This window comes from Phragmites australis, chromosome 9 (genome assembly GCF_958298935.1).
Source record: "Phragmites australis chromosome 9, lpPhrAust1.1, whole genome shotgun sequence".
Lineage (NCBI taxonomy): Eukaryota > Viridiplantae > Streptophyta > Magnoliopsida > Poales > Poaceae > Phragmites > Phragmites australis.
The window spans coordinates 5,124,715-5,150,788 of NC_084929.1; the positions used below are offsets into that span (position 1 = coordinate 5,124,715).

The 26,074-nt window shown below is 48.2% G+C and overlaps 2 protein-coding genes across 2 annotated transcripts; both read right to left on the bottom strand.

Moving 5' to 3' along the window:
- Positions 1 to 1,008: 1,008 nt before the first annotated feature.
- Positions 1,009 to 2,458, bottom strand: LOC133928517 (fasciclin-like arabinogalactan protein 11). Its single transcript, XM_062374865.1, has 2 exons — positions 2,154 to 2,458; positions 1,009 to 2,023 (listed from the first exon to the last, which is right to left on the bottom strand). The coding sequence occupies exon 2, from the start codon at positions 1,961 to 1,963 to the stop codon at positions 1,193 to 1,195; it is 771 nt and encodes a 256-aa protein (XP_062230849.1). The 5' UTR covers positions 1,964 to 2,023; positions 2,154 to 2,458; the 3' UTR covers positions 1,009 to 1,192.
- A 306-nt stretch (positions 2,459 to 2,764) lies between these two features.
- On the bottom strand, positions 2,765 to 9,699 carry LOC133928516 (probable E3 ubiquitin-protein ligase RHG1A). The gene is made up of 10 exons (XM_062374864.1): positions 9,548 to 9,699; positions 7,751 to 8,003; positions 7,465 to 7,660; positions 6,911 to 7,117; positions 5,115 to 5,890; positions 4,359 to 5,027; positions 3,588 to 4,033; positions 3,402 to 3,500; positions 3,163 to 3,315; positions 2,765 to 3,066 (listed from the first exon to the last, which is right to left on the bottom strand). Exons 5-10 carry the CDS (start codon positions 5,194 to 5,196, stop codon positions 2,917 to 2,919), a joined length of 1,599 nt encoding a protein of 532 aa, XP_062230848.1. The 5' UTR covers positions 5,197 to 5,890; positions 6,911 to 7,117; positions 7,465 to 7,660; positions 7,751 to 8,003; positions 9,548 to 9,699; the 3' UTR covers positions 2,765 to 2,916.
- Between the last annotated feature and the right edge of the window lie 16,375 nt (positions 9,700 to 26,074).

Genomic DNA, 26,074 nt, shown 5'->3' on the forward strand with positions numbered 1-26,074 from the left:
CATATAGGTTACTCATAAGAAAGAGAAAAATAAGCAACATACCATATGAAAACCTACACTAGATATTGCAATAAATTAAAATATGCATATGCAATCCTAGATAAGGCAATGGTTCAAAAAGCATGAACAAAAGTTTAGCTACTATTACCGCATTACCTTTGGATGAGGATTTGAATATATAATGATCGTGATCTTTATCAAAACACCTAATCTTACTTTTTTCTTCAAACTTCACTTCATTTTGTGAGCTAAGTCTCCAAATCCTAATAGCCTCCTCAAGCTGCAAATCTTCTTTGGAACCCAAACCGATTATGACCCTTTTATGTTGATGAATGACTTCTTTGGATACTCAAATGGGTTGTATCTACCTCAAATTCTTTCTCTCAATCACATATGCAATTACCTTGCTATTGTTCTTCTTCTTGAGCTTGTAGTGATTCCTTTTGGTCTTGATCTTGTAGTTGAATTTGGTGTAGAAGTTGGAGATCTTGTTGGAGAGGTTTATTGTCTTCTTCTTCTTCTTGGTCTTCTTCTCGACTTACTTGTATTGAAAGAACTCGTGAACTTCTTGATAACACTTGAAGCATGGCATGGTGGACCACTCTGTAAACTTCTTTACTATGATAGTATAGTTATATTGAGCTGATTGGATATGGTTCTTGCCCTTTAATCTTGCCAAGTTCTTCTTAAGCTTTTATTTAACTATGCATTTTATGGAATTTAATCTCACGTGACTTATTGCCGAGTCAAAGGATGACTATAAAAGATAATTACATACGTGCTTGCTCCAGAAATACAACTCTACATATTTATGCGACGTATGACTTATCTTGTCCATCTATTTCTCCTATCTAATATTTATTTATCCATATATAGATTCTCTCATCTACTTATAATTTTTTTATATATTTATTTAACATAAATCTTAATATAAATAAATGTTATCGATAAAACATACGTGTGCAAGAGCTAGTCAAAATTTCCTATTAGGCTCGGCTCATTGTAAAGTATGGGTAAACTAGCTAGTACAGGTGTACTCGTTACCAATTTGAAAGTGTAACATAACCATTACAAAACGCCACCAAATACATCGATCCACGATACAAAATAGAAAGAAAAAACCAAAAGGGAAAAACAACATATTAATTAAAAAGAAAATCGATGACCGCACGCGCATGCATTTTTATTGCTGTTACATGCCCCACCACATAGCTGCCACGATGACCGCCACGCAGGAACCACCTCCGACGCCCCGGATTCCCCTCGCGGCCTCCGACGCCGTCGTCCCCGCCGCAGTGTCAGCCGCCGGTGCATCCGCCACCGCCGCCGGCCCGGCCTTCTTCTTCTTGCGATCCGCGGGGGAGGGCGCCGGAGCGGGCACGGGCGGCCCGTAGAGCGCCCACGGCAGCAGCACCTTGCTGACCTGGTACACTACGAGCCTGTCGCCGGAGTAGAGCGTGCTGTCCACCGTGGCGTTGACCACACCCGTGGACACGTTGACCTGCTGCGCCCCGTCCGACGTGATGTTGAGAGGGTACTTGCCCCGGCCAGTGTCCCCGGCCTGCGTGCGCAGCGGGTTGCTGACGGTGTCGAGCTGCGCCATGGGCAGCAGCGGCGCGACGACGTGGAACTGCACCAGCGACGTCTTCTGCTGGTCGGTGAGGGAGTTGAGCGTGCCGGCGGGGAGCGCAGAGAAGGCGTTGTCGGGCGGCGCGAAGACGGTGAGCCCGCCGGTGGATGACTTGCCCTTGAGCTGGTTGGTGATCTGCTCCGCCTCCTGCGTGGACTGCAGCAGCTGGAGGAACTTGGTGAACTGCCCGGCCTTGGTCAGCACCGCCGTGATGGTCTTCGGGGGCGCCGGCGCCGGGGCCGGCGCTGACGCGGCCTGGCCGTGCACCGACGGCGCGGCGGTCACGAGGAGGGCGACGACGAGGAGGGCGTGGTGCGGCGCCATGGGTTGCATGCTTCTACTGGTTCAGTTCTTGATGTGCAGGGCAATGGAGGTGAAGGGGGCTATCTTTCCCTATATATCCATACAAGGAGGCTGAGGCGGAGTTGTGAGCTGTGACCGATCGAGTGAGGTGGAAGAGAGAGGTGGCGAGGCGCCATGCATGGCCTCGCTCGCTCATGGTGAGCTGGGAGATGGAACGTACCTTGATTAGCGGGTGGATTGGCTTGCTTCATGGAGCAGCAATTAAGCGTAAGGATTGGGATCTTCCCCTCCCCTGACAATTGTGATTTAGGTACGTGATGATGGACATATATAATCGTAAGGACTGCTTAACTTAATCGGGACACTGATCAGCTGGAGATCGAGATAGCAGTTCGGAGGAGCTTAATTTCGGCCTGACTCACAATATGCATCTGCCCAGTGAAAAATTTAAGGACAAATCACAAGCACTTGATCCCAATTCGCTGTCCAAAGGTGCCAAAAGAAAAAAAAATATGCGCAGATTGTTGAGAGCTGCTAGCTACTACTCCAGTATTCAACAACCTGCAGACGCTAACTTTGGACCCAACCATCTGGATCAGGAGGGTGGTGCATCCATCGAAAGCAGACAAATTGATCATCTAGCATGCCAAGGCAAGGGGAAAAATTGAAAGACAATTCGAGCCAATCAACTCACGAGGTCACATGTACTATCACTGATATGAACACCGAACCATCTGTTGAGCAGAGGTGAAGCTGGCAAGAGAACAACCTCTTAACGGCCGGTCCCTCGATCAGCAAAAGATGGCTGCAGACGCAACATCAGAACCTCCGGAAACAATACCGTCATGTAAACCTCCGGAAACAAGCCCTGAGTTCACATTCAGCTCACGAATAATTCTGTTCTGGGGCCACTTATTCACACAGCCAAAGCAGAATAATGAACAGATAATTTTGCCTGGGCCTAGGATAAACGGGGAGAAATATCATTTGATCCCTCCGCTATCGTCTGCAGCAGCAGCAGCTTTGCAAACTGGGCAGGCGTTCTTCACCTGCAGCCATTTCTTGACGCAGTCGGCGTGGAAGTCGTGACCGCATCTCAGCCTTCCGAGGGAGTCCTCGAGTTTGTATTCCTCCTGCAATGTCCAGCAGTTAAGGATCAACAAAATTATTGACGCCAGGATTTCTAAGTGTAATATGAAATCTGCTACTCTACATGGGTATTGCCTTACCAGGCAAATTATGCAGCTTGCATTCTCTTGATCATTCTGCGTACAGGTGCGACCAGAGCTGCAGCAGGCTACCTCCATCACACAGCTGGAAATTTTTTCGTTGGCCAGGCCAGTGTTGACATTTCCTATTCGCTCTTCCAAAGCCAGCAGTTGCTGCATTCGACAGCACAGGAAGTTACATTTGTTACAGAATATCTTGCTGCTGGTCTGAGATAACGAGAAGTTAGATTATTTCTTACCTCGTAACTCATGTCATCAATGTCCAGTCTCATGTCCCAGTGAGGATCAGACGCTTCTCGTGATTCATGGATAACTAACTGGTCCAGCATCATAAACCGCTTCACAGAGTGCAACTGAATTAGTTATGAGTTCAAAATCTATCTAACGTCAGCATGATTATGAGAAAAAAAATTAACATCATCTACCGCGGCCGCTGATCTTCCCAAGTTATTTTCCTCAATCATCAATGGATGAAAACTATGGTAGGAATCCCTCAACCTTCTATTCCTTGCACTACCACTGGGCCCTCCAGTTGCATGACCTAGATGTCTCAAAGATGCAGTAGTCTCAGCATGAAATGGCAAGACACTTGATGCTGCTGCAGAGGTAGCAGGCAGGACAGCAGGTGGATAGCTGGGGACAGCAGGCTCATAGGAGACTGCCCCCGAGTTGGAGGAAGTTGCAAAAACTGGGGCAGGATAAGTGTGGACGGTGTTGTGTGGAGCTGCTCTGGGGGCATATCCACCATGCGCAAACGGTACATTGTCAGAAGAACCAGGAAGTGTTGTCACAGGAGCACTTATGTTTGTCCTCTGCGGAGCAGGATAGTACGGCCTCTCTCTGAATGCCAAGCTAGAGTAGCCATTAGTCACTGGAAAGCAAGGGAAAAGTTTTTAGCTTCTTGAATGATAGCGATCTTAAAATAATACCAAAATTAAAGAAATGGTATACTCAGCAACTAGTTATGTCGTTTAGAACAGTACTAGATCGAAATTAACTGAAAATGCTATGTTGCAATTAATGGTATATAAATATTATTATTGATTTTATAGCCACAAAAGACCTGAACATAGTATCAACTTATAAGAATTATTCCATCCAACTGACACTTAAGACACAATTATTTACATCCCCCCAAAGTAAAACATGTCAGAGCAAAGAAAGTTACAGCTAAAAGAGCAGTGATTGAAACTAACCTGGGGGAACAACTCTTGGTGGTACAGAAAAAGGAGCTGCTGTACGTAGAGAAGGAGCAATTGCATTAGCATGGTGTGGTGGTCCATGAGTGCTACTTGATGAGGAAGCTACAGCTTGACTGTGTCCCAAATGAATAGAATTGTGATCATAGCGTCCTCTCACATTCCTCTGAGATCCTCCATGATTACCAAAGTGATGTTCACTCCAGTGTCTTGAACCCAACTTTGAGAGAGGGCAGGATTCCGGAGCTGGGATCGAATTTGGAGGCATGTAATGAGAAAACTGAGCATTGGAAGAACTGGCAGCATAGAAACTTCCAACACTGGCTCCATCCATTGGATGAATAATGGGATTTCTTCGCTTCTGTGCAACACTTCTGTCAACGATATGGGAACTCAGAATGAAATTATCCTCAGATCTATGCGGATAGCTCAAAGCAGGCAGATGCTGGCTATTATGTGGTGCATAGATGCTACTAGAGCTTCCAGGATGAGGATAGCCAGCATAGGAAGCATGCAAGGGTCTAGGGGCTACAATCTGCTGCGTATGAGATTGCCCAGCGTAACTTGAGGATGGAAGGTCATTTGTTCTCATTGTTGCGTTCCCATACTCTAACGATAGAGCTCCATTTGGTGCATCACTTCTAGGATGCATAAATAAATTTTGACCTGAGATAACAAAGTAGAACCACATGAGTTCACCGTAATTGAGATGAATAATAATTAATGAAGTGTTATGATGGTGAAGCCATATACCAAAAGGTGGTGGTTCATTCTGTAGCCGGTTCACATGATCCATCCTGGACATCTGGGAATTGTTATGAGTATGTCTCGCCATAACACATGAACAGTGCGGGCAGATTTTGCTTAACCTGGAAAATTAGAGGCTCAGAATTAGCATTCCAGCAAAATGCAGCTGCAAATGGACTTAAAGCACTGAAAAGAAGAAAATATACAAAGAATGAAAAATGCTTAGACTTCACGAAAAATTAAGGGTAACTCAAACCTTAAAACTGCAAGACGTGAGATTAGAGTCACACAGATCAGAGATGCCCAAAGCCCAATGATTCCATCATATCCAGTGTCTTATTTAACTTTAGTGTAACACATACAGCACATATCAAGTTCCCATCATATCCAAAAACATTACGTTAACATTTGAACATTGTGCTGAGATAATTAAGCAGCCAAAACAGAAAAGGTTTTGACTACAGTATATGTTTTACAGATTTAAACTAGAGAAGGCAATATCATTGTACTTGCATAACAATCTGTTACAGCATAAAAGTTCTCTGGTGCAAATCTCATTTTATATCTCATAGAAGTAGCAGAGACTCTGGTTACTGGTCTGGCAAGTAATGATAGACCATATGAAAATGAACAGTTCAAAATTCGACCTTTTAAAACCAAAAAATAGTAAACTCTGAACTTTCAGATCAAGTTCCAGAACTGATTTAAAGGATACTTATGTGACGCAGATAACGTAAACGCAGGTTGAAGATAAACTGTGTATACATTATTTCATTATCCATCTGCAAGGACATATCCGTATAGAAAGTAGTCAAAGAAGTTTAAAAAGTGTACAACTAAGTTATATGGCAGCACTTCTCCAACAGTACAGTTATTATTTACATTCTAGTAAGTATAAAAAAGATCTGCCTGAATCTTCAATCTTTACATGGCATGAAAAAAGCCCATCAAAACGAGCTCATGTCATGGGGAGAAATTGTACATAATACTGTAAAACAGAAGAAAAAAAATGGATATGTAAGGCAGAACATATAGTGCTAGCTATCAGCTCCAGACGCCCCAGGGAATATCAAGGCAGGTAGTCATAGCATGTCAGGTAGAAACATGCCCATGTAAATAAATGCCAGATACACAACATTGCTAAGGTTCCTCCATGAAATTGTTATCCTTTTGTTCTGATTAGGAATAAATGCATCTTGTTTCCAACATCATCAGTTCACCTATTTTCAACTAGCCTCTCTTTCCTTGCAATGCCATCGAATGGCTATATGCGAATGACATTCTCCCAGTGATCAGAACGAAACTGTTATTTCAAGGGCCCAGCTACCCTCATCGCAGCCAATTCTACATGCTAACTGTTTTTTTTACTTGGGAAAGGACCTCCAGATTATACACCCATCAATCTGTAACTCTATCATCCAAATCAGGACTAGCAATTTGATATTTCTTGTATTATGTGGTGATCATGCTGCTCCAGCCAATACCCAAATGGATCTCAGTATCCCTCTCTACAGGTTACACTTCTCGCCCTTGTACTTTATCAATGTACTTCATCGTACAAGCCACCAATGGGCTAAAGTACTAGGTGGTGGTTGCTAAGCGTGTGGCACTGTGGCAGCAGTAAGGTACACCTTTTCTGCTCCTCAGAAGAATACGAAGTCAGCAGCAATTGGCTCTTCCAAATATCACACTTAGTACGCCTCTCTTATGCGGTTAAGAAGCAGTTACAACCTTGCAAAGTCACCATCTCTCACCCTAAGGGCAATACAACTCCAACAATGATGTTGAACATATGCACTTACTGAGAACAAAGTATAGGTCCTCAGATGGCATAGAACAACTGGATTAGCTCTCCCATTTGCCGCTGTAGCATTCATCACTTAACACTTAGTAAGTCAAGGCGCCCAAATTTGTCCATTTGTTTGACCTTAATGTGATCTTGATTTTGGTAAATCAAGATGTCAAACAAGAAAAGAAACTCTCCTTACAATGCAATGATCAACTAGTACCTGCAATGTCATCAGTAGCACAGTTCAAATAATCAAAGTATTAATACACTACAAATATCTGAAAAAGAGCAGAAGCTATATAACTCCAGAAGAAACAAGTTTCCCTTGTTCCCAGATTTAGTTGGACACTGGATTAGCGACAAACTGGAGGAGCTAGATAAAAGAAAATGCCCACATTAGGCCATGCAATCTTGAGTCAAGGGAGAAATATATAAATGTGTAGTCTCCCAAATAAAAGGGTGAGAATGGTGCCCAAAAGAATTAATATTCTCACCATGAAGTGTTAGCTTCCAACTTACTCACCAGCATAATATGTAACTACAATATATCTGAAACTATTCACTAACCTGAGTACCTGACCATCAGATAATTGGATGAAACGGCAGTTCCTCACCCAATCTAATGCCCAAATATGCCCCAATTTGAAGGTCAAACAAACAACAGAATTGAATCATGCCCCCAAAGATTGAACTCCAAATCTAATAAGTCTTACAGCTTCGTTCTCAAGAAAGTGGTCTACTGTAGATGCCAGATCTCACTAACCTGCATTCCCATAAGACATATCGGTTTCTGTGCCATTTCTGACAAAATAGAATACTATGTATATGGTCTTTAAGTATCAACAAAGAATACCTGAAGATGCAGAAGACATGTTGTTGCAAGTAACTTTGAATTTCATGTATTACCATCAAACCCAAGGACAACGGTGTTGTACCTTTAACATACCGAACACTTCTGCTTCTAAGAAAAAACCAACACTGTAGAACTTATACGTGCTTTGTCCGATGGAACTTATAAAGAACCAACATGGATCTAAGCATCAAAGAGTACCTTCCATGATCTAATGGTGGTAGAAGCGTCAGAGGAAGTAGGTACACTTGGAAGTCTGAGACATAGCACGAGCCATACATATCACATGATTTTTATCTTGCAATCACTTAGATGTAAGAGATAGAATGAACTATATTTTTAGTTTAGAACTTTGTACTGTGAGTATTCTTGTTGTTTATGCTTATACATATGACAAAAGGTGACCAAATCGTTCGAGGTATATACATAAGAGTTCAACCAAAATGGTAAAACCTTGCATATCTCAAATAAACGAGTGGAGCACATGCTTTTCAGATTTACACTATTATGGATACATATTTATTTAGTGTTTCGTGTCACCAAAGATGCCTTGCTAATAAACTGAACAGGGAGATACACAGAAGAGTCCCAGACAATAAGCTCTGGAGCTGAAACGAACCATCCGTGAATGTGCATCAAAGATGGATAAAAAGAAAATCTCCAAATGCTTTCAATGGTAGGTCAAATATGCATGGAGTTCCTGAACTAAAGATAAGAAGTGAACTGGGAGAGTGGGGGTCTGGGACAGGAAACACTGATTCCCCAAACAGATAGACGCCGAATTCTCATCCATAAAGTCTGAAAGCTTCAATCAGGAAGAAACCTATACGTGGAAGCTTAATCATAGTGTTGCACATAGAGAATGGTCGATTTACTGAAAGGGTATAGAAGATGCAACGGGTTGAAACGTACAAAAACAAGGAGACGGCTAGAATGCAATTATGCACATCAATCACTAGGCAATCAAAGAATGTTTGATATGCATAGGCCATGACCATAGGACAAAACAAGCTTTGGTACAGAGATTGGCACAGGTTAGGAGCATTTCCCATTTAAAGATACTTCGCTTCCCAGTCTGAATCACAAAATCTTAGGAGCTCGGTCTGAACCAAAACCATCTGTACCACTCAAAATTGCACCGATGACCTATCTATAGAAGCTAAGTATGAAGCATAGTGATGGAATTGGTAGTTGGATAAATCCAATTCACTGCAAGGGCATAAGGGACGCAACAACTAGAAAGAGATGATAGCGAGCAAGAATGAAACTAGAATGAAAAAAAAATCATCAAGCAATCAAAGATGATTTCAGCATCCTGTTTGCTGCACCCATTATAAACGGCGAAATACAGTGCTTGGACCACATAATGACAGAACCAAACAAACTGAATTTACCACGAATTATGGTATTATTGGGGGCATTTCCAATTAAATATTGATACCGCTCTTCCCAGCCTAAACCACATACTCCCGTGAGCTCAGCCCGATTTCTTCACAGGATCGACAACCTGTGCCGCTCAAAATCACACACCCATCCCGCTGATTAAGACGACGACGAGCAATTACACCGCCAAATCCCCCATTAGTTTGGTCGCCAACCCCCAACCCAACCGCCAATCCATCCAGAATCCATCGGCACCGGCCCACCAGCGAGGATTCCACCTCCACCGCCTACAAATCAACCCTCAGATATCGACGTCCTGACCCCCCCCCCCCCCAAACCAAAAACCCGATCAAACCAACTCTGTGATGGAATCGGATGCATGCGACGGGGATTAGGGGCCGAATCGGCGGGGTATACCTTGGCGGCCGGCCGATCCGTGGCTGGAAATCGGCGCGGCTTCGCCTCGCTCCTCCCCCGCGAAACAAGAGGGCTTGGCCGTCGTCGTCTTCTCGGGAACACGCAACCGCCCTCTAGCTGCTGCTTCCGTCAGGAGTCCAGGGGGGATGGTCAGGGAGGCGGTGGTTATTTATAGGCGTGGAGCGGCAGGTGCGGATTGGGGTTGCGGGCCCACTGCTCTGTGGCACGTGGGTGCGTTTTGCATGCCCTTTAGAATTCGGATGGACGCTGCGTTTTTTTGGAAGTCGGGCCCGCGTGTCAGGTGCTACTGGTGGCCATGGCAATAAGACCTGAACTTAACGTACTTAGGATTTGATGAATCTAATTACTAGAGTGATATATGATAAAAACTATCATAAATTTTATGATAAAAATAAAAGAAGTCATATATGATGAAAATAAGAAAAATAATTAAATTACACATGCCATGCTATGAATGAGATCTGGACCTTTAAATACATAAGATTAGGATCCTGTTTGGTACAGCTTTTGCTTGTGAATTCTGTAGAATTTTGTAAAAGCTATGCTAAACGAAAAGATTCTGTAACAGATTATCAGTAAGTGGATTGTAAAAATAAATTTTATAATAAAAAAATAGAATTTATTTTTCACAGAATTTAAAAAAAACAAGCTGTATAGAATCACAAATTGTACCAAACATGATCTAGGTATGGTAGGATTATTTTCCATCTCAGTGGACAGATGACCACGCTGGCATCTCACGTTTCCTTCCCTGTAGGCTCTTGTTTCACGATTTTGTTTTGTAAGATGTGATGAATGCTCTCCATATTTCTAAAGAGACAATGAACGAGAGGAATCTTGGCCTCCCAGTGTTCCTAGGCAAATAAAAAACAAAGGTTTTTGCGTATTTGAAAGATCGTATTTGACAACGGACACAAGGATGGAAGGAAAAGTAATTGTCACGAGTTAGGAAAAAAGTACTTATTAAGGCTGTAGCACATGCCATACCGACCTTTGCGATGGGATACTTTGATCTTACAAATTAAAGAATTTATGTGAGTAGATAAGTACTACGATATGTCAGTACTGGTGGAGTAATCAAGAAAAGGAGGATAAAATGCACTGGCTGAGGTGAGAAAAATTGACAATGCCAAAAATCTACGGAGGTCTTAGGATTTCGGGAATATACTCTTTCAATCTTGCAACGCTCTCAAAACAAGGGTGTCGGCTTCTTGAGAATCCATAATCCTTGTGTTAAATAATTCTGAGGGCCAAATACTACCCGCATGGTGATATCTTACAGGCTAGAGCAAGGGCACGGATATCTTACACATGGAGATGGAAAAGTATTCTTGAAGTTTGATGAAGATTTGATAATTAATGATTTATTATATGATACATCATGAGGATAGAGTACTATCGTACACGTATATGTTACTTTATACGATAGTTTAATAACTGCAATGAAATAAATAAGGAATGTCCAGATATTTCATCGTATTCCACACGGAAAAATGTCCTTGGATCAAGAAAGAATCATCTGGATAATACAATTCGGAAAAGTTACGCTCGAGACTCTGAGTATAGCATGTCTCCCTGACCTGATTATAAGGAGGGAAGAGGGTATGGCAAGAGGGGGTGGATAGGTAGGACAGCCAAATAGACAAGCAATACAGAGTCAAACAGAAGCATTAAAAGATTGAATAGAAGTTGAAACAATCTATTGAGATCCATAACAGATTCAAACCATAATCAGATTTATCCGATAAGATCTTCAAGACTTTTAAAAAATATAACTCGTCGAGATTCATATGAGTAAATCTAAATACGTCTCTATTATAATTGTCTTCTCCTCAGATTAATCAAGGCCACACATGACGTAGGGTTATTATTCTACGAAAAATCATGTCTTCCTTTTCTATATACATAATTAATGAACATGTATTCCTACTTTAAATAAGTATTTTCATAATTTAGTTTACTAATCATCCGCAAAGTCATTAAGAAAGGCATTATTTGGCGTATCGGAAATGGAGAGCGCACTCGGATCTAGAGTGATCCATGGATTCCTAGGGATCGGGCAAGGAGACCAATTACACCTAGAGGAGCAAGCTTGATTCAAAGAGTTGGAGAACTGATTGATCCGGTAATGGGTGCATGGGACAAAGAACTGGTCAAGCAAACTTTCTGTCAGGAAGATGTCGATTTGATTCTAGCTCTGTCGGTGCATACTGATATGAAGGACTGCCCTTCTTGGCACTATAACAGTAGAGGAATTTTCTCTGTAAAATCATCATATAGTGCTGGTACATCATTATCGGAGACAAAATTGTTAGGGGAGATCCGACAACATAGAACGGACTGATCATGGAGAAAGAACAATGAGAGAGCTTGTGAAAAATTCAATGCCCAGGGAAAATACGCCACTTTCTATGGCAAATGACGCCTAATACCTTAGCTCCCCGAGTTAGACCATCTCCAACAGCTACCTTAAATCTTTATCCTCAAAATAATATTACAGCATCCCCTATCACTATTACAGCATCCTCTATCCCTAACACTGTAGCAGTACTGTATCACTGGATAGAGGATCTGCTGGAGATGGATTTCTAGTGCTACAGTATACCGCAAAACACTGTAGCACTAGAATCTTCAAATTTAGAGACTTCGTTGGAGATGGCCTTAACTTGGGCAGGCGCGGCATGGATCGGCACAAAGTGTGTTATGTGTCACAGCGACTTGAGGAGGATGATGCCCATCTGTTCTTCAAATGCAAATGTGCTAAGCATGTATGGCGTACATACATCTCAAATTTTCCATCAGGGGTTCAAATTCTAGTTTTAACATGCAACTCCCACTGCATACTTTCAAAGGGCCATCTAGTCCTAGAGCCAAGAACTTCATCTCTTGTATGTCGCCATGTCATTGCTTGGTAAAATTAGGTTTTAATATTATTAAAGGATTTTTTTTTATTTTTTTTATTTTTTTAAAAAGGTCTATTTAATTTGCCATTGCCCAGCCTTCATTAGAGGTCATAAATAGGCTGACTCCACCTATAGAGCAACCGAATAGAAAATCCCGAACTCAGGCATCAAACCCGGGATCGGGAAGATCGAACCCAGTGACCCTCCCACTAAGCTATCGCTCAGTTTTTGTTATTAAAGGATCTATAGTTGAGATAATCGGACAATGCTCGACTAGCGGCTCCGCATAGAGGTGTTCTTCTACTTCTAAACCGTTAAGGTTCGATTTTCGGTAATAAAGCTTGATGCACCTCATTTAACAGCATTTGATTTATACATATATACATTGACACGGGCTAGGCCCAACAGACACACATACACTGCCTAACAGCTTGTACGATAAGAAGTTGTGTCAAATGCTATCTACATGAATTATGTTTACATCTGTATGATTGACTAAGGAAATATCATCAACGAACCAACTTGATCTTTGGTGTGGTATCATCCGATGACTGCAGGCACTGGATATGGACCCTGAATGGGCTGAAAGAGTGATGAGCCTGTATAAAATCATACGACTGCAATTGAGCCTGTGTATGGCGTGGGTGTATGTCCATCCTGACCCCATTTTTCCGAGTTTTTTTTACATTTTTTAATTAAAAATTTAAATAAATAGATTTTTTAAGAAAAAATTACAAATCTAGACGCCTACAGCCTCTTGAGAGGGCTGCAGCCCTCTGAGAGTCTAACCGCTCCCTCAGAGAGCGGCAAGGGGGCTAACCGCCCTCTCAAGGGGCGGGTAGGTCCTGGGAGGGCGGTTAGGCCCTTTGTCGCTCTCTGAGGGGGCGGTAATGGACTTTTTTTCTTGAAAATTACCAAATTTTGTGTATTTCATCAAATAATAAAATAGAGCATTAAGAAAATTTGGAGTAGGTTATGTAATAGTTGGAGAATAAAAAATCAGTAATTAGTACTCGCAGCATATTACGTGGGTATGCAGTGCGAACGATGATAAATATAGTATTAAACATAGAGTGAAAACATTACATAAGACTGTAACCATGACGACACGACGAGGAAAAGAATGTGGCATGTAGGTTCGCACTAAGACCTACTTATTAGTGCGCCGATCCTAATCATAACATGCCTTAGGGAGTGGAAGTATGTCGGGTTACATTAGATACTCTCTACTGAGTGCATCTAGGATATTTTCCCTTTCGAATGGCATCGGGACCTGCCGCCTTAGCACGGCGGGCTCTCTCCCGCTTCCTTGCCCTCTCAGCCTCCAGAGCCTGAGCCACGGTATGGTCGTGCGCCGCCTTCCTCATGAGCTCTTCTTCCTCCCGCTTGAGGCGAAGTTCCTCTTGTTGTTGCTCGTACTCCCGACGTGCGTACGCTTCCCTTCTCCACCTCATGTTCATGTCGACCCACTGCTTTTGTTCCTCATTTTTCTCATTGTCGAGCCATTGAATAAAATCACAGAGCGGTGGAGGGGACTAAACAAATAGAACAAGATGAGCGGTTAGTAAAATAGGGTGCGAAATCGGCAGAGATGTGGCTGATATCTATTGTTATACCGGTCGATACTCATATGTTGCATGTTGAGGCTTGTCATATTCGTAGTTGGCACACATGAAGAAGCGCAGCCCATAGGTGTATGAGATGTCCTGCGACTCGTGGAGCCTGCAAAGGTCACCACAGAAGCACATTGGTGGTTCGATACCTTGAGGTAAGGTAGTCCCCCAATGTTTCTTTGGTGGGCTTGGTGGAGCTGAGGAAGACATTGCACTTGAGAGATTTGAGAAATGAGTGGTGCATCAACGTAAGGAGGTTTGGCTATTTATGGTTGGGGGAGGCAGGAGCATTGGATTCGCTCTTGAAGAAAGGAGTGAGTGTAGGGGCTCAGATGGTGGCAGGAGCATTGCATTCCATCTTGAAAAATGGGAAAGTTGTGTCATTGATGATGGTTAGAGATTCCACATTTATTGGTACCTGTGTTGTCATTTATTGTGTGGTAAAAGCTGTCCAGTGTTGTCACTTCTTGTCTAAAGCTTGCGCAAGGAGGCATGTGTTGTAATGTCATGGTTAAAGTTCAGTAGTGTGGTCACTTTGTGATCACAGTTACACTCCCAACAGAGTAAGCGAGGTGTCACTTGTTGCATAAGTAGCTTTGTAAGATATAATGATGACGATAGAATGTAGCATGTGGTCGTGTCAGATTAAGAAATGCAACTAGGATGCCATCGTTTTGGAATATGAAATGCAGTTACGACATGCTAAGTGGACCATAAAGAGTAAACGTGTCTGAATACGTAGGAGTACATCGCGAAGCGACTATGCATATGTAAGTTACAACAAATCTAAAATTCTACTACTGCCTCCCCTGTTGCCATCGCCCGTGCCTCCAATCGTGGTCCTGATGCCGCTGGTTAACCCTCACGTGGCCCTTGGAGTAGATGAGGGGGGTCGGGTGGACCGACATGTCTGGTAGGCCTAGTAGGGAGCACCGGTGTCGAGGCATCATCCTGCGTGGGCTGTGTCCGAAGAGGAGCACTGGGTACCTGGGACCGCTGGAGGACGTCGTAGTTAGGTGTGCCCCCGAAGAAGTCACGAACGAGGTCGTATGCGGGGTCCAGGCCAGCCTCATCCTCCTGATTAGGGTAGGAGGACTGTGAAGGCTCTCCTGGTCCGCCATGTGTACTGGCTGGAGGGGCCTACGAACAAATAATTATGTTAGATATGAACAATGTGGAATTGGAAGTAGTAGTAGTAAAAAATGTACAATTGTACCTGCGTGGTATGCCGGTGCAGCAGAAGAAGGCCAGACTGTCGTGTCGTAGTATGGCTCGAACGATGCTGGTGGGGTCGGGCGTGGGGCCGCTGAAGACGGACCGGCCTCATCACCGAAGTAACTTGTGCACAATATTACCTTAATTTGCTGAATGTATTAAAAACAGGGTTGAAGGGGGCGCCCAGTATCTGAGGGTGGACGCACAGGGCTTGGTCTACAAGGCTGCGTCGAGACTTGTGTAGGTGCACCTAATGAAAGTTAATAATCAATGCAGTAGTAAGAAACGAATATTGTTGAATGTCGTGCGAATTAAAAATTCGTACCTATTTGCTCCGAGCCTGCATGACGTGGTAAAAGGGGTCGTGTGGGTGTCGACACCGATGAACGGTGGTGCACATCTGACCGCCGAGATGACTCGGCGTGGACACCACTAGACCTGTGAGGCGTTCCTGCTACATCTGTGGTGGATCGGCAGGAGGTAAGCTTCAAGGCGCGCGCGGTCTTGTTGAAAACCCTCTTGATGAAGCCCGCAACATCCGACGCATTGAGGTGGTGCCTTTGCCGGAGGCGGTCCATGGCACCAGCTGCATCCTTATGTACATCATAAATGATATTGGCCTGCGGATACGAAAGAAAATAATTAAAATATACAGTTTTGTTTCGTTGAGTATGGACTACTGACTTGAAAGGAAAATTTACCGGTAATGCAGCGTCCTCGTCCCAATGCACCGGGTATGCCTCCGTAGTTGACGCGATGTGGGGCCGAACACCCTCAGGGGTGTAGGTGACCCGTGTGCGTGTACGTGGAATGTACCACCGTAGGTAGTCGTTGAAGCTCCGCTCGTTGAAGGGAGACGCCTCCTCCACGACATCCTGTAGCGCTTCGGCCCATCTTGCCACGTAAGGGGCCAAGCGATCTGCCCAGAGGTTACCAGTCGGTTGGCCTTTGCGTGTGTACCTGCAATTGAACCATGGTAAATGTAAGTCACAGTAAGACGAAGGTTACAAAAACTTTAATTATGCATATGTACCTTTGAACGTGCACGGGGACGGTACGAATGTGGACGAGAGGGAATGCCTGGTGATGGCCAAACTGCCGCATGACGCGGTACGGTGAGTATTTTTCAACGTAGATGTCAAAGACAAGCGGTGCCTTCGTAAGCTAGTAATCCTCGTCGCGGGTACACAACGGCGACAAACCCAAACCTGCACGGCCTTGCACGGCCAAGATGTTGTAAGGCTCCCATACCACGTCGTCTAGACGTAGCCTGTCGAACTGGGCACGAAAATGCTCGTAAGCGCTGCGAGGCTACTCATGCGCCCAGTGTGGCTGCGTGACAAACATTGTTACAAATCATTAGAGGGAACAAGCGTGCGAACGAAAGTGTTAATATAAAATACGTACCTGACGACGGCACCACATTGAGGCCATGGTAGGCGCGTCCTCGTCCGGCTCGCCGTACCATTCCTCGGGGTACGAGGAGCGGTCCACCACTGGCCTGCCTATGGCGAAACGCTCATAGGACCATAGCTGCAGAAGAAGTGGACACCTGCAAAAGTGGCTAGTTGCTCTTTCCTTGTGCACGCGTTGCAGAGCGCCCGATACATCGTAGTAAGGACAACGGATGCCCAACTGAACTGCGGTACCTTCTCGCCATCCGCATCCGCTATCAACCTGGCGTATGGCACAAGCGTCCTCGCAACCAGGTGGCCTTGGCCGCTGGTGAACATAACCCACCCAAACAACCAAAGAAGATAGGCCTCCAAATACCTGGAGACCGAGTATGCGTTGGCATGGGGGTGTATGTACGTTGGCTGCAAATATGACTGGTGTCAATAATGATCATTACTAGATACTCGAATAGTAAATGATAGGTTGTATTGTACCGAACTTGAAACTGTAGGATCCACTTCTTCGTTGGCCCTCATGCATCGGACAAGAACTCAGGCACATAGGGGGGTGCGTCCGCCTTCCGCTCAACCGGGCCAAAGCGCTAATGCATGACATTGATCCAGTCAGCATCCATATGGAACGTATGTGTCTCCGGCCTCCATCGGTCGACTAGGGCTGCTATTAGCGACCAGTCAAAGTAGAAACGACGCGTCGCTGCCTCGGGATTCTCCGTCGATCGGGCCTCAACCAAACGACAAAGCAGTAGGAGTCCCGCCGCTGCCAACCTAAAAGTATTGCAGTACATCAATAATATGGAATTACATCAGTGATATGGCAATTTTATATGAAATTATCGAAGTACCTGTGCTTCCATCGCTCGTCGATCGTAAGCAGCTCTCCAGGGCCCCGTGGTCAAAACACTCCTAGCTCCGTCTGGTGCTCGGCGGACAAGAAGTTGCGGTGCCTCTTGTCCACTGCAGGGTCCAGAAGCTCGGGGGTCGCAGGGTCCGCCATATCTGCATTTCAAAGACATGTACATTAATGCATTGCTAGATGTAGACAGGAACAATATACATTGAATGCAAATTCACTATACCACTATATGCAACATGAACACACATTGCGACATTTACCTACAAATGAAGGTTCAAATGCTACAAATCGAGCACAACGCGTCATAATACTCACCTAGACAACAGGTGCATTACCATGTGTATTTTTAGGACAATACTTGTACGTGTGACCTGTTTCATTGCACTGACTGCATCGCTTGACCCTAGGGCCAGCCTCGGATTCATCCATATCGTTGCGAATCTGACGAGTTTGTCTTCGGCCAGGTGTGTTCTTCATCTTTTCCAAATCAGGCACATATATTCTTGTAGGCCCTGGATTATTTGTAAAAGTGTCAACAATGCCGCAACCATACAGCTCATGATTCTAGGTGTTCAGTATTTGATCTTTCATAAAATACTTTGAAACATATTGCCTGGGAAGCATATGGTGCTCCGCACACGCAGCTATGACGTGTGTACAAGGTTTGTGAAGTAATTGTGACTTCTGGCAACTACAAATGTATGTCCCACTCCTTAGCTCACGTTTTCCCCCCCTCCGACCCTTATCCCGGCACAGGACACTGAACTTGTGCTCCGTAGTCCCCTCTTGATTTGCGCGATGCATGTGGGCCTTCTTAGTGGCCTTCTCTATGTACTCACATAGCATCTGTCCGTAAAGCATACGATTGTCCTCCATTACATTCTTAACAGCTGCATACCGATCAATAAAAATACTTACAAGTCCCTTGCAAAATGCCTTCTACAATTCCAACAAGTGGTAGGGACCTCATTCCTCGCATGACCCAGTTATAAACCTCTGCAAGATTTGTAGTCATTACTCCATACCTTGCACCACCACAGTCGTACAACAGAGCCCATTTTCATTTGGCTCATTACGTATCCACTGTGAGAAGCTCCTAATAGCTGAACTTGATCTCCTTACTATCTGCGGAGTATCTGTTGGAATAGGTCCGAGAGCTATCGGTTCATCACCATTTGGTGCAGGCTCTGCTGTTTGTTTTAGAGTTAATTCATCTAGTCTTGCCCATAGGGCATTGAACTTCCATTGCTGGTTTTGACTGCACAACTTTTTGAAAAGCTTCATCAACTCTTTGTTTTTAAACTGTTCGTAGAAGTTCGCACCCATATGGCGCATGCACCACCTGCTTTTGAGGTCGGGCCACTGTGCTGCTACACCTCGTCGAACACTACCATGTTGCATATCCAGCAAAGCTTGCAACAATCCTGCATGTCTATCATGAATTAGACACACATCTGGTCGGTCAAGAACAATAGCATGTTTCACCCGCTCTAGGAACCAACACCAGCTGTCCCTGTTCTCACTCTCCACGAAAGCAAACCCTAGTGGCAGGACTTAGTTGTTACCGTCGACCCTAATTGCAGACAATATCTGCCCTTTGTACTTCTCAGTCAGAAATATTCCATCTAGGCATATGATAGGTCGACAATACCGAAATGCTTTGATAGTTGCGGCGAATGCAAAGAAAGCACGCTGCAACACTCTTTTTCCGCTGTACTCCACATCAGTAGAGAGGTAATGCTTGATATCATAGTAGCTGCCTGGGTTCCTTCCACAAATTATGGCTAATTGACGAGGTAGATTGTGATATGAATCTTCATATGTTCTGAACCTCATCTCAATAGCCTTTTGTTTCGCCCTCTATGCCTTCGCATAGTTTATTGTGTACTGGAACCTTTGCTCAATAGCACGAATTATTGATCATGGCTCATACCTTAGGTTGTCCACAATCTCCTCGTACATAACATTTGCAATAAAGGCAGATGACAGGTTCCAGTTGGCGAACTCTATTTCCTCAATGTGACAATTATGTTCCTTAACTATTGAACACTGCCAGTAGTCTACTCATTTTCCTCTGAATGTGTGCACCCGCCAAGGACACTGCAGCACCAAACACTTCACATCGTACTCCCTTAACTGGATTTAACAACATTGAACTGCCTCTGAAGAGACAACGACTAGAATTTCACTGCATCAATAACAGCCTCCTTTGTAGGGTACATAGCACCCTGGGACACCTCGTTCTCATGGTACCGCCACGGTGTTCGATCAGCCTCGCTAACCACCAGCTTCAAAAATTCATGATCCCTCCACTCTGCAGGCACTGGAGCATTACCCTCCTCGTCAGATGAATCCCCATCGACAAGGCCTTCCTCCAACTCTTCATCCTTCAACTCCATCTCTTCAATGATGCTAGGGATGTGCTCCTCTTCATTGGCTACACCCATCGGTTGCAGCTCTGGAATATCACCAACATCTTCCCTGGACCCGACATTAACCTGCTCTGATTCATCTTTCACTGCTTCACTTGGTCCTGCTACTGCTTCCGCAGAGTTCACCTCAGTTTGATCTTTTAGGTACGCCTCAGCTAACAAAACCAGAGGCAGGCCACGTTCACAAGATATATCTATATACTGCCTCCAAGTTGATGTGACTTCGATGGGAACAAGCTCACCAAAGTATCCATGACTAGCACGGCTGAGGATAGCTTTCAGCTTCAGCTCATGTTGCTGCGGATCCAGTTTAAAAAACCACATGAGCCATTTGCACACACCCACAATGGTCCTCTCATTAGCTTTACTAAGACCCTTCATGACATGACAAAATCCAGACAGATCTACACTGTTAGGACCGTACCTAATTTCACCCTCACCATAATATATCTGAAAAATTAATTTATCTGCCATCCCTGGAAACACCCGCAAACATAACCAATGTTAAGACCGACAAACTATATTTCTCATTATCGGATAAAATAATTTACCGACATCGATTCATACATAACAATAGGTTTTCAATAATAGTCCTAACCAAACTAACCTATAAATATCACTCTATATAATCTATATTTACTACCTATTGTACCTGTCGGAGGATGAACTCCTGTCGCAGGGATCCCGAGAGACCCCTTTTTAAAGATTCAGCCGGGGGGATGATCCTGAACGAGCTCATCGGGGAAATAAATGGGAACGAAAATAAATGCAGCGGCTGGTGGTGGGGGATGATCGACCTAGTGCAAAAAGGATGGATGCACCGGGGTTTAGACAGGTTCGGGCCGCATGAGGGCGTAACACCCTACTCCTGTGTGAGCGCTATATCTTTCCTTGAAGGGAATTCTTCAAGGATGTATCTGGTTACAAGGGTGTGCTGTCTACAGAGAGCTTGAGGCTCCCGTGTTCTAGCTCTGCTTGAGTTTGTTTGCGATGTTCTTGTTCTATCGTGTTCGTCGCGCTTCTTCTATGTCTCCTGTTTATGCTGTCTCGTCTGATCTGGACTGGCTTCTAATCTCGAATCATCGACTGGGGCTCCCTTTTTATGTGTTCTCCATCCTTTCCTTTTATAGGCGCGCTGACCTCGACTTATCCTGAATGGGAAAGAGGGGGCGCGAGTGCCAAGGTGCCACGGAGAAAGGTTCCATCATTCCGTTTTGGCGAAGTGACAGGGGCGGTGGAATAATGTGGCGTGCATCCGACCACCCGCCACTGTGGATGTCCTCCGGCGCCATTAAGAGGGCCCACCGGGCAGCCATAGAGGTGCCCGGTGCACCCACCCTGTCTTGTTCTTCTGCCGGGGCAGGGTGGCAGGCGGAGCGCTTCGATTCTGGCAACGTTATCCCGAGGCACCCAGATGAAACGGGACGGGACCCGTGCATTTAATGGACCCACGCCCCCCTGCCAAAGCATGGCAGGGTCTGACACTAGGGCGTGGGCAGCTGAGAATGTTAGGATATCAGGATGTCAGGCCGCGCGTGCCTATTGAATGCGGTATTGGACCTTTGACTGGCTGACACCCCGCCGATGGGACCCTTCGGGTCGTCGGGCGATCTTGCGTGAACCTTCGGGGAACCATGCGCTCGGGGGCTGCCACGTGCAGCCCCGAGCACTCTCTCCCGAGCACTTCGGTGAGACCTTCGGGGAACCGAGTCCTCGGGGGCTGCCACGTGCAGCCCCGAGCACTCTCTCCCAAGCACTTGGGTGAGACCTTCGGGGAACCGAGTCCTCGGGGGCTGCCACGTGCAGCCCCGAGAACTCTCTCCCGAGCACTTCGGTGAGACCTTCGGGGAACCGAGTCCTCGGGGGCCGCCACGTGCAGCCCCGAGCACTCTCTCCCGAGCACTTGGGTGAGACCTTCGGGGAACCGAGTCCTTGGGGGCTGCCACGTGCAGCCCCGAGCACTCTCTCCCGAGCACTTTCTTCCCGGTCCTTGGACTCTGCGGGTCATCGGGGGATTGGGGTACTCAGAAACCGGAGGCTGTGGCCCCGAGCGCCTTCTCCCGGAACTTAAGTTCTTCTCATCGTGCAGGGTGGACCTCACGGGATGGTGACATGTGGCGGACGGCCGGCTTGATCTCGGGACTCGGGGACCCCTGGTTCCTGATACACCGACAGTAGCCCTCGGGCCCATTGGTAGGCGACGGGATGGAGACTGCGGATGGGCCCTTCGTTGCGGCCGAGGCCGAGGCTGGTGCAGACGCCACGTGGTAGGCCTTCGAGAGGTGGCCCTTGCGGACCCAGACCTCAAGCACGACCCATCGGAAAAACAAGTGGTCGTGTGTCCACACAACTTCCGAAGGGTATGATGACCGTACGGGCGGCACGCGCAGTTGCCGCGCAGATCGAGGAAAATACGCGTGGCAGCCGCTGACACCGCACGATCGGCGGGAGATTCGCCTGGCGGTTGCGTCGATCGAGGCGACGCTTCACCGAGCGAACCATTTGGGCGGCAGTTTTTGAACTTTGAGATATAAAAGGGGAAAGGATCGGCCCGTCCCCCTCTTTACGCCTTCCTGTACTTGTGCCCTTGCTTTCTTCGTGCTCCGAAGCCCCTTAGGAAATTCTCAGACGATCGGAGCATTCTTCCTTCTCTCTCTCCACCACCAAAACACCTTCTATTCTTGCCGAGATGACGAGGGTCGGAGGAGGACGCCGGGACAAGGCTTCGGACAGCATCTTGCCGGAGTCTCGTCTGAGGAACGAGGAGGCGGCGGACAAGATCAGGAAACTGCTGGTGCCGGAGGGGCAAGCAGGTGCCGTGGTGGTGACGCCGGCGAGCCTGACGCCGGCGACGACCGTCCCTAGGCGGATCGTCCTCTTCACATCTTTTGTGGCGGTGGGGTTGGTGCCGCCGTTCTCCACCTTCTTTTTGCAAGTGCTGGAGATGTACGACATTCAATTGGTGCACCTAAGCCCCAACTCCGTGGTGTTGTTGGCGATCTTCGCGCACCTCTGTGAGATGTTCGTGGGGGTGGCGCCGTCGGCAACATTGCTTCGCTATTTCTTCGTCCTTCGACCGGTGGGGAAGAAGAGGGGGCATTCCACAGCGGACGTCGCGGGGTGCTGCAACCTTCGGCTTCGGGACGGCCTGGGGGATCATTACATTCCCCAGGTGCTGCGCAGCAAGTGGGAGGAGTGGCGACGGGACTGGTTCTTCGTCGATGTCGACCCCCACGAGCGCCTCGAACTGCTAGAGGTGGTGGCGGAACCCCGGAGGTCGACGTGGGAGGCGCCGCCGCCAGAAGACGCGAGGCTGAAGCCGGTGCTGGAGCGCATCCAGGAGCTGTGCGAGTCCGGGCTGATTTCTGTCATGGTGGTGGTGGACTTCCTGCGCCGTCGGCTGGCGCCTCTGCGAGAACGGGCCCGGCCGAGTTGGTTCTACACCGGGCCGGAGGACATCACCAGGACCCAGATCGGCGTGAGCTGGGACCTGGGCCCGGCGGAGTTGCGGGGAATGACGCGGGTGATCACCGGAGTGGAGGACATGGGCCGGACGGAACTCCCGTGGCCGGAGATGGCGCTCTGCGCCAATCCCGACCGGGTGGCAATCATGGCGCGGCTGCCGGAGTTCGACGCCCAGGGGCCCGTGGACTAGCCGAGGAGCCGGAGTCCCGAGGCCTCCGAACTCCCCGGATTGGAGGAGCTGCTCGGCGAGGAGGCCACAATCAGCTCGGCGCGGGCTGGCGACGGGGCCGCCGCATGCAGCAGCCGCCGTGCCAGAGAGGAGGGCGCCTCCGAAATTGCCGTGGAGGTGGCGCCGGGGGACCGGTGAAAGCGTCCCCGAGCCCTCATTCTAGTGCCGGATTCTCCGCCGTCGCCGACGGCAACGGCGGCATTCCCGGTACTGGAGCCGCGGATGGGGCCTGCGGCGACGCCTGAGACTCGCGTGACGGCACCTGAGACCCGCGCAGCGGCCCCGCCGAGCCCCTAGCGGAAGAGGCGGCGGGAGGAATCCAGGCCGGCGCCGCCGGACCCGGACTTTAGGCTCCCAGCGTTCAAGTGGCAGTACCGGTGAGTCTCTTTTCTTGCTCTTTCCGGGCGTTTCTTGCCCGAACTGAGCTTTGACATTCTTTATCTATCTCCCGTAGGCCGGCTGCGGGCGCTACTGCGACGGAAAAGGCGCGGGCGCCAAGGCCAGAGCCGAGCCCGCCGGTCGCGTCGACGGAGGCGGGCACAGGAACGGCGGAGGCGCCAACTGTCGTGGCGGCCACTGGGAGAGAGGCGAAGGCAGCGGCCGAGAGGAGGACGGAGCAACCGTCCGAACCGTTGGCGCCGGCGGAACCTACCCCGAGCGCGGAGAGCCCGGGGTGGACGACAGTGGAGGTGGAAGTTTTACCGGGGCCGGCGGACGTGGCGACTGATGCAGGAACACGACCGCCGTCCGAGTCTTCGGCGCCGGCAGAGCCTACCCCGGGCAGGCAGTGCCCGGGGCGGATGGTGGTGCGGGGCCCCGCGGAGAGCTCGGACCCCCCGGAGGCAACCTGTGGGGAGGCCTGGGCCCCACCGGTGCCCGGCCAGCCCGCCGACCCCTTTCTGGTCGCCATCGAAGGCGTCCAGGCGGCGGTTGGGCGGCTGGGCACGACGGTGGACGCCAAGGAGGAGGAGCTCGAGGCCGAGCGCGCCCACCTGGCGTTGGAGAAAACGCAGCTGGCGGGTGCCCAGGAGGAGGCCCGCGCGGCGGCCGCGCGGGAGCAGAAGCTCTTAGAAGACACCCGCGCGGATGTCGCGCGAGAACAAGAAATTTTGAAGGCCGCGCGGGCAGAAGCCACGCGGGAACGAGAAGACGCTGCCCGCCTAGCTGAGGCGTCGAGGCAGCAAGCTGCTGAGGCTCTTGCCAGGATGGGGCAGGCGCAGGAGAGGGAGGTGGCAGTCGCAGCTCGGGAGCAGGCGGCGGAGGAGCGGCAAGCCGAGCTGACCCGCCGGGAGGGCGCGGCCGAGAAGACGCGCGCCGACCTCCAGTATTGGGAAGACGACCTTCGGAAAATCAGAGAAGAGATCTGCCGCTGGGAGGAGGATGTCTCCCTTCGGGAGGTGGACAATGAGTTGTCGACGGCAAACCTCGGCGCCCGGGAGGATTCGGTGGCCCAACAGGAGGACGCGCTAGCCCGGCGGGAGGGCGAGCTGAGTCACCGAGAAGGTGAACTGAGTCGTCGAGAGGGCGAGGCTGCTGCGGCGGCAGCGGCCGCTGCTACCAGGGCGGAGGAGAATGCGAAGCACGAGGCAGAACTGACCGCCCGTGAACGCACCTTATCCAAGATGGTGGCCAAGACGAAGCAGGCTGCCGGCCCCGCAGCAGTTGGCGGTTCTTCTGGTCCGGCCGTGGACCAGGGACTTGAGGCGCAGCTGCGGGCTGCCAAGGAGAAGCTCGAGACCGCGTTCGTCTCGCAGGTCAACCTGCAGCAGATGCTGGAGGATATACTCCGGCGGATGCGGCGGGCCGTGGAGAAGGGCGGTCTTGGACGGCTCGTCAAAGACCAGAATGGTGACGGCCCCGCACGACCAGTGTTAGGGCTTTAGCAGGTCTGCGAGCGCCTTGAGGCCCTGCCTTGGGCGGTCCAAGAACTTGCCGCCCGGGAGGGACGTGGCTTGGCACATGCAGTGGCCGAGCACATCCTGGCCTGCTACCGAAGCAGGGACCCGAACTTCCCACTGGAGCCGGTGCGGGAGGGAGTGGTCGAAGCTGTAGGAGAGGCCGCCCGGGAGGCGGTCCGGAGCACTGCCGCCGTGGTGGCGGTCGGCTTCAAGCGGGAGGTGCCGCCGCCGCCAGCCCCCGGGGACGACTCAGAGGACTCAGCTAACGCCTCCGCCGCCGACTAGATCTTTTGTAGTTGTTTTTTTCTTTTGTTGTCTTGATGAATGTAAATATAGGAGTGATCCCTTAGAAACGCTTTGTATATGCCTTGTGAATATAGTGGCAGCTTTTTCTTGGGCTCGCAACTCCAATTTCTCTGAGTGTTTGATGTTTCTTCTGATGTTTTGCCTTGAAGTCTCGGGGAGTACTCAGTCGGGCCGTTC

Coding starts and splice junctions, on each gene's coding strand:
- LOC133928517 (XM_062374865.1), bottom strand. CDS start 1,963: ATGCAACCCATGGCGCCGCACCACGCCCTCCTCGTCGTCGCCCTCCTC.
- LOC133928516 (XM_062374864.1), bottom strand. CDS start 5,196: ATGGCGAGACATACTCATAACAATTCCCAGATGTCCAGGATGGATCAT. Junction 5,028..5,114: donor GAATGAACCACCACCTTTTG/GTATATGGCTTC, acceptor TTGTTATCTCAG/GTCAAAATTTATTTATGCAT. Junction 3,067..3,162: donor CAAGCTGCATAATTTGCCTG/GTAAGGCAATAC, acceptor TGGACATTGCAG/GAGGAATACAAACTCGAGGA.